The 9,021-nt window shown below is 38.3% G+C and overlaps 1 protein-coding gene across 2 annotated transcripts in view; it reads left to right on the top strand.

Moving 5' to 3' along the window:
- Positions 1 to 8,027, top strand: part of LOC109844061 — an 8,516-nt gene extending 489 nt beyond the window's left edge. The window contains exons 2-4 of one of the 2 annotated variants that reach the window (XM_020413072.1): positions 2,440 to 2,604; positions 2,695 to 3,027; positions 7,278 to 8,027. In XM_020413072.1, the coding sequence (XP_020268661.1) occupies positions 2,440 to 2,604; positions 2,695 to 3,027; positions 7,278 to 7,876 (1,097 nt within the window). In that variant the 3' untranslated portion in view covers positions 7,877 to 8,027. Of the gene's footprint in view, positions 1 to 2,439; positions 2,605 to 2,694; positions 3,028 to 4,927; positions 5,113 to 5,202; positions 5,536 to 7,277 lie in introns of those variants that run through there. The other variant, XM_020413073.1, reaches the window with a different exon arrangement.

Here is a 9,021-nt window from a genome sequence, read left to right as displayed (position 1 = left end):
CTGTCCACCCACAAAGTCTTTCACCCACCCACTCACACAAAACTGAGTTACACTGTAACAGCACATTATAAATTAAGAAAAAAAAACTGAAAGTTTTAGAATATTTTCCTCCTAAATTCCTGATAGAATTTGATCCCTTATCAAAATTTTCGGCAAGCTATTCTTTGCCTTGTTTATCAAGAAAAGACTATATTTTTATCTCAAAAAAGAAAAGAAAAAAATAATGTCTTGCACCGAAGCCTGATGGAAAGCTGGAGACAAACGTAGGTCTTTTAAACGCACATTGGAAAGTAGAACTTAAAAGGAAAATAAAAAGTATTTGCTGATGAATTCTTGCTTAAGAAAACATTCTGTTGCGAAAGAAACTATTTAGTCAGCGCACCCTGACAAATTGAATAGTTGGCGGTCTAAAACAAAATTTTAAATTCTTGGATTAAAAGTTAGTCCCATGGATAATGTTAAAATTTTAAATTTCTTGGATTAAAAGTCATTTTGTAGAAGAACTTATCAGATAATATCGTGAGAAGTAAAGGAGTGTAATTAACATTCAAAAGTAACTTGTGCGGCGCGTAAAGGAGACAAATTGGTATTTAATCCATACATGTGCACCCACCTCTCAATCTCTCTCATCAATTAAAAGCAGATCACATTCCTTGCTCTCTTCTGAAAGCAACAATTTAATACTATGATGGTGACATAGGTCAATTTAATAGATAGATTATGATATTTTAGCACTTTTTGCCAAAGTTTCATCATAATTAAATACTACCCTCAAAATAAACCAACACAAATATTCTGTTAGGGCTGATTCTGTTCTCTGCCTGCTCTCTTCTTCTTTCGGCTCTCTAATGATAGTGACTTGCTCCTGAAGCCAATTCATTGCAATCGTGATCGTCACGTGCTTTTGTTAATTGCTCACTTTATTAGTGCCTTTATTTATTCCGAGAAAAATTTTCATCCAAAAAATTTAGGAGTATTAAGACCCGTGCTTTTTAGCCATGGGCACCGCCTTGTTTTTAATGAAGCTGGTAGTACGGTATTGGCATCAAAAGTCTTTGCCTATGTTGCTGCTTTCATTTAAAAGACGCAACTCCGAAAAAGCCACTTCAAGAAATAAGTTACTTTTGTGATGCAATACCTGAAGAAAGTATAGAAACAAAAGATCAGTAGAGACTAATTAAGAGTGCTTGTCTAGAAAAATGAATTCACAACATTTTTTAGCTTTAACTATCAAGTGTTCGGAAGTTTGCGTTAGTTGTTACCTGACCTTCTAAAGAGTGAGATCACATTTGACCCTTGTAGTGTTATTTATATTGTATTATAGTATGAAAATTTTCATCTTCCAAGAATAGTTATTAAGCAGCAGCGGAATAAACTAAAACGTGAGGGTGTTTTGGAGAGCTTATTTTTCGGTCAGAGTAGCTTATAAGCTAGCTTTTTTATATCTACATGTTTGGTGACACTTCGAACAAGCTAGATTTTAAGTCAAATTTAAAAAAGATGGGTTTGCCTACCATTTAGAAAATTAGCTTATAATTTCCACTAAATAAGCTAAAGTCTGACCAATGTTACATGGGTACTTCTATTAGGAAGCCGTATCTATACCCGACACATACATGTACCTATACCCAAACCTCTTCTTGAATACATGCATATGTTTATTCGGGCCTATACTCAATTATATAAGACATGTTTTAATTTAAAGCGCTCCTCATACACTTTTTGGTTGTTTATTCTATACTTCATCTATTTCTTATATATTGATATTATGTAAATAAAAAAATAATATTGATCTTATGTAAATTATTAATTTTAATACATATAACTCTGCGTGACATGCATATATATAGCCATGTCCATGTACCTTACCTTTTACAAATTTACCGTATTCCATACCCGTACCCGTACCCCTCCAGCCTAGGGTCTGACTAAGCAAATGTTTTTTTACCAATGCAATTTTTATGAAGTTACTGTCTACCAACAATCACCATGACACGTGACTTAAAGGGACCTACCCGTACCCCTCCAGCCTAGGGTCTGACTAAGCAAATGTTTTTTTACCAATGCAATTTTTATGAAGTTACTGTCTACCAACAATCACCATGACACGTGACTTAAAGGGACCATGGACATTGTTGCTTGAGTTACAACTCATAAGGAATGATGATTTTTCTCCTTGGTTGGATTTCGCAAAACGCACCTAATATTTTTCTAAATGTTTCAATTTCCTTTTTTTAGTATAAGGTGATCTATGCTACTCTTTTTAAAATTCTCTGCTTTTGTTGGAGCATTTTCTTGATCTGAGTCATAAATCATAGAGTAGGTTTTACAAAACTGCCATGAGCTTATAGATAAAAATACCACAAATTTTTAGAACAATAGAAAATATCAAAATCAGTTAATCAGTCAAATTAACCAAATATTCAACAAATCGTGCAGGTCTACTCGAGAATGGCGACTTCGAGACACCACCAGCAGGCGGATTCCCCAATGCTGGCATAGGCGAGGGCACCACCTCTCTCCCTTCCTGGACTCTCAATGGCACCGTCGAGCTCGTTCGCTCGGGACAGAAACAAGGCGGTATGATCCTCATTGTCCCCCAAGGTACAATAACTAAAATTCTCTAGCAGAATTTTAATGGGTAAATTAAAAAAAAAACTCTCCAATCTCATTATTGCAAATTGCCAAGTGCAGGGGACCATGCCGTAAGGCTGGGCAACGAGGCTGAGATCAGGCACTCGTTGCAGCTGGAAAAGGGCTCAACATACTCAGTGACGTTCAGCGCTGCACGGACCTGTGCACAGCTGGAGTCACTGAACGTGTCGGTAGGGCCTGCGTCGAACACGGTGGACCTGCAGACGCTGTACAGCGTGGAGGGTTGGGATGCATACGCGTGGGCTTTCCAGGCTGAGTCGGAGGATGCAGAGCTGGCATTCAAGAATCCTGGCATGGAGGATGATCCCACTTGTGGGCCCATTATTGATAATGTTGCTATTAAGAAGCTCTTCACTCCTGATGCGGTGGAAGGTATTCACTCAATAATCACCAACCTTGATAATATTGTTTCATCAAAAGAGTATTGCTACAGCTATCAAGTAATTGCATCAGTGAAGGTTTGCATCTTAGTTGCTGCAAATCATGTAGCCAATTTCGTTGTATACACACAGGACCATGCTCATGGTTGCTTGCGTAGTAATTCAAGCAGGTTATCTCAAGCAATATAGGAGGATCCTCATCTGAACTTTAGAATAATACTACCATGTTCATCCAATATTTATGGGTTCAAGTGGTCATTAACAGTGAAAGCTTAGCACCCAGTTGTGCACGAGAAATGTACCCTGGCTAGTTTCGGATCAAGTCATATTAGAGTTTATGAACTTTTCTGTGGCTTGAACACTGCTCTGTCATCACTCATCAGTTTACAGTAACTTAAGTGTTAGATGATGCAGTGGTTCAAAAAATACATTGAAGATCAAAGATAACTCTTCCCAAGAAATTAAAACACACCTTGAGAAGCAAGTAGCATCCTCATCCTTCCTGGCTACTGCATATTCTTCCGCACTTACCAAGTTAGCTGACACATTCGACCAATGGCATCACAATAGTCATAAAGACGATCTACGATTTTATGGTTAAGGCAGTGATAGAAGAAGAGTAATGCCAGGAACCTACACAGATGGAGTGCTTTCATTATGCAAACATAGTCAACAAGATCTCCAAAATAACAAGTCAATAACAAAATTGCTATAGATTTCTGAAAACTTCATAAAGTAGAAAGTACTCTAGGAAAGTAGATGTAGGAACAATAATGTCTAAATGAAGCATTTTTCTTTAACTTATTCGTCATGAGTAAATAACCTTACGGACCTAATTTTAAGTGTTTTATTTGCACTTGAACCCGAACCATCAGTATTTTAGGTTGGTCACAGCTATGTATGCCAACACATTACCCCTGACATGTCCATTGAATGTTGATATCTAACAGGAGTAATATGATCAATAAGAAATCTATGCTTTAAGTCTGCTGTAATTGTTAAAGTAGAAGCTAAATTGTTTTCCTGATTATGGTATAGTGAAAGTCGCAGAGCTTGACAGCTGCCCTAATCAATTAGAGATCTATTTTGCCATCTACATGTGCGCCCCAAGCAATGTCGGAGAGATTTTTAGTCTAATACCGCAAATTTGATAGAGAGCAATGGTGCTTAAGGTGGTACCCAACAATAGTTCTCCAGAATGATGGTGGCCCATGCTGAATTTAAATGCACGCGGATCACAATCTACAAGCGTGACTCACTGAACATATCACATAACTCATGTGGTCCTGCTTTTGAAGCTCAGGATCCGAATTTGATGCATAAATAAAACTCTATGCATGTTATCTTTGTGATTAGGTAATTTAGCTTTATATATAAAAAGGTTAATGATGTAGATGTTTAGGGACTAACAGAAAAGGAAAACTAAAAGGGAAAGGAAAAGAATTTTTAGATGGACATTGTTGCTTGAGTTACAACTCATAAGGAATGATGATTTTTCTCCTTGGTTGGATTTCGCAAAACGCACCTAATATTTTTCTAAATGTTTCAATTTCCTTTTTTTAGTATAAGGTGATCTATGCTACTCTTTTTAAAATTCGATGGACATTGTTGCTTGAGTTACAACTCATAAGGAATGATGATTTTTCTCCTTGGTTGGATTTCGCAAAACGCACCTAATATTTTTCTAAATGTTTCAATTTCCTTTTTTTAGTATAAGGTGATCTATGCTACTCTTTTTAAAATTCTCTGCTTTTGTTGGAGCATTTTCTTGATCTGAGTCATAAATCATAGAGTAGGTTTTACAAAACTGCCATGAGCTTATAGATAAAAATACCACAAATTTTTAGAACAATAGAAAATATCAAAATCAGTTAATCAGTCAAATTAACCAAATATTCAACAAATCGTGCAGGTCTACTCGAGAATGGCGACTTCGAGACACCACCAGCAGGCGGATTCCCCAATGCTGGCATAGGCGAGGGCACCACCTCTCTCCCTTCCTGGACTCTCAATGGCACCGTCGAGCTCGTTCGCTCGGGACAGAAACAAGGCGGTATGATCCTCATTGTCCCCCAAGGTACAATAACTAAAATTCTCTAGCAGAATTTTAATGGGTAAATTAAAAAAAAAACTCTCCAATCTCATTATTGCAAATTGCCAAGTGCAGGGGACCATGCCGTAAGGCTGGGCAACGAGGCTGAGATCAGGCACTCGTTGCAGCTGGAAAAGGGCTCAACATACTCAGTGACGTTCAGCGCTGCACGGACCTGTGCACAGCTGGAGTCACTGAACGTGTCGGTAGGGCCTGCGTCGAACACGGTGGACCTGCAGACGCTGTACAGCGTGGAGGGTTGGGATGCATACGCGTGGGCTTTCCAGGCTGAGTCGGAGGATGCAGAGCTGGCATTCAAGAATCCTGGCATGGAGGATGATCCCACTTGTGGGCCCATTATTGATAATGTTGCTATTAAGAAGCTCTTCACTCCTGATGCGGTGGAAGGTATTCACTCAATAATCACCAACCTTGATAATATTGTTTCATCAAAAGAGTATTGCTACAGCTATCAAGTAATTGCATCAGTGAAGGTTTGCATCTTAGTTGCTGCAAATCATGTAGCCAATTTCGTTGTATACACACAGGACCATGCTCATGGTTGCTTGCGTAGTAATTCAAGCAGGTTATCTCAAGCAATATAGGAGGATCCTCATCTGAACTTTAGAATAATACTACCATGTTCATCCAATATTTATGGGTTCAAGTGGTCATTAACAGTGAAAGCTTAGCACCCAGTTGTGCACGAGAAATGTACCCTGGCTAGTTTCGGATCAAGTCATATTAGAGTTTATGAACTTTTCTGTGGCTTGAACACTGCTCTGTCATCACTCATCAGTTTACAGTAACTTAAGTGTTAGATGATGCAGTGGTTCAAAAAATACATTGAAGATCAAAGATAACTCTTCCCAAGAAATTAAAACACACCTTGAGAAGCAAGTAGCATCCTCATCCTTCCTGGCTACTGCATATTCTTCCGCACTTACCAAGTTAGCTGACACATTCGACCAATGGCATCACAATAGTCATAAAGACGATCTACGATTTTATGGTTAAGGCAGTGATAGAAGAAGAGTAATGCCAGGAACCTACACAGATGGAGTGCTTTCATTATGCAAACATAGTCAACAAGATCTCCAAAATAACAAGTCAATAACAAAATTGCTATAGATTTCTGAAAACTTCATAAAGTAGAAAGTACTCTAGGAAAGTAGATGTAGGAACAATAATGTCTAAATGAAGCATTTTTCTTTAACTTATTCGTCATGAGTAAATAACCTTACGGACCTAATTTTAAGTGTTTTATTTGCACTTGAACCCGAACCATCAGTATTTTAGGTTGGTCACAGCTATGTATGCCAACACATTACCCCTGACATGTCCATTGAATGTTGATATCTAACAGGAGTAATATGATCAATAAGAAATCTATGCTTTAAGTCTGCTGTAATTGTTAAAGTAGAAGCTAAATTGTTTTCCTGATTATGGTATAGTGAAAGTCGCAGAGCTTGACAGCTGCCCTAATCAATTAGAGATCTATTTTGCCATCTACATGTGCGCCCCAAGCAATGTCGGAGAGATTTTTAGTCTAATACCGCAAATTTGATAGAGAGCAATGGTGCTTAAGGTGGTACCCAACAATAGTTCTCCAGAATGATGGTGGCCCATGCTGAATTTAAATGCACGCGGATCACAATCTACAAGCGTGACTCACTGAACATATCACATAACTCATGTGGTCCTGCTTTTGAAGCTCAGGATCCGAATTTGATGCATAAATAAAACTCTATGCATGTTATCTTTGTGATTAGGTAATTTAGCTTTATATATAAAAAGGTTAATGATGTAGATGTTTAGGGACTAACAGAAAAGGAAAACTAAAAGGGAAAGGAAAAGAATTTTTATTATTATTACAGAATTCCATATAATAAAGCTAATAAAAACAGACTTCTAAAAATATTTGACTAACTAATTGATTGTCTCCAATCAGTCCTTAGTCAAATCTTTCTTAAATTTGAAGCTAAATCTCCCCATGTAGGTCAAAGTGCATCAGAATCTTACTTAACTTTGACTATGCCCTCCTGTTTTAATCTCGTGCTACATTGTGTGCATGTTATATCTTATATCTCAATCTCATGAACCCTAGTTAAATAGAATATAACAGAAAACCTTCTTGCATTTTCTTGCAGACAACGTAGTCATCAACGGCGACTTTGAAGAAGGCCCATGGATGTTCACTGACAGAATCCTTGGTGTCCTTCTCCCAACCAATCTTGATGAGTCAACTTCCTCTCTCCCCGGTTGGATAATAGAGTCCAACCGTGCAGTTCGCTACATTGACTCCGACCACTACACCGTTCCCCAAGGCAAACGAGCCGTAGAACTGTTATCAGGCAAAGAAGGCATTATCTCCCAAATGGTTGCAACAACTCCGGAGAAGCAATATAGCCTTGCGTTCACTGTAGGAGCTGCAGGGGATAAATGCCAAGATCCCTTGGCAGTTATGGCTTTTGCGGGAGACCAAGTTCAGAACTTTCACTACTCAGCCGTGGGCAATGCGACAAGTATGCCTGCTAATCTTACGTTTACTGCCCGTGCTGAGCGCACCCGTGTTGCTTTCTATAGTGTGTATTATAACACGAGGAGCGATGATCATAGCTCGCTTTGTGGACCGGTGGTAGATGAGGTTAGGGTTTGGGGGGTGTCTGGATCAACGAGGCTCAGCGGATTTGGTTTTGTTGGCTTTGTTGTTGGAATTGTCGTGGGTTTGTGTTTGATTTTGGGTTGAAAGATTGTTGGGTGGCTAGTAGTTTGATGATGGTTTTGTTTGAGAAACGTTTAAGTGTTAAATTAGAAAGTAATGAAGTATGAAATCTAAATCTGAGTGCAGGTTTAAAACCTTCATATATTTTATATATGACTTCTGGCATTTGATTTAAGATGTGGTCGTCGAGCACCGATAACAAAGTTTCTGAAATTCTGAGATCACTAATGTTCTTGTAAACAAATATAAATTGTCAGGCATACATAGGGGCTTTTGCTTAAATTTTTAGAATGCATTTTCCTTTTTATAAACATATATTAAGATGAATGAAACACCTGAATTTGTGGCTGAAAATGACATTGGTAATAGAGAACAAAATTTGAAACTAAGCCTGAAATGATCAAGATTGGACTGATAACTAATTCCAAGCTTTTGAGCAGATCCAATCAATAATTTGTAGCGTATTTCAATTTGTGTTTGGCTCGTCAGTTTGGATTCGAATCCGGTTTTCCTGAACAAACCTGGATCTGTATTATCGGATTACGGTTTAAAACTACATCTGATATCTAAAGGACAAATTTTCAAAACCAACCCATTTGAATATTTTTTTGCAAAAAACAACCTGTTTCTAAAATATTTGTAAAAACCGACCTGGTTTCAGCCCAGACGCTGAAACCAGGTCGGTTTCTGTAAAAACTTTTCCGAAACTCCACGAGAGTTTAACTCCCGTGAAGTTTAGTGTATTTTTAAACTTCACGGGAGTTGAACTCCCGTGAAGTTTTATTTCTTCATGAATTTTCACGGGAGTTCAACTCCCGTGAAGTCTGTTACAGTGTAAAAAATCCCACGCGATTCTTCTACTTCTTTTTTCTCCTCTTTTGCTCTACGCCATCTTCATCCTCTGCATTCAACCCTGGATTCACCACCTCCTCTCCCCTCTCCTTCTCTTTCTTCACTAGAGCCGATGGGTCCCACGTTTTAGCCTTACATAAAATCAAGCAAAGAGGAGCTCTCCATTAATGCCCCAAGAAAGCGTCCAATTGCAGCGAACCACGGAAAGTCGCTGATTGGATTATTCTTGAAAATATTTGCACTTTGGGAATGATGAGCCTAATCGAGCCTAATCTGCTAAAGAGGCCAAGATGGGTTTCCACACCGGAGCCATTAAC

The sequence above is a fragment of the Asparagus officinalis genome, chromosome 5 (genome assembly GCF_001876935.1).
Source record: "Asparagus officinalis chromosome 5, Aspof.V1, whole genome shotgun sequence".
Lineage (NCBI taxonomy): Eukaryota > Viridiplantae > Streptophyta > Magnoliopsida > Asparagales > Asparagaceae > Asparagus > Asparagus officinalis.
This window is presented reverse-complemented; position numbering and strand designations above follow the sequence as displayed.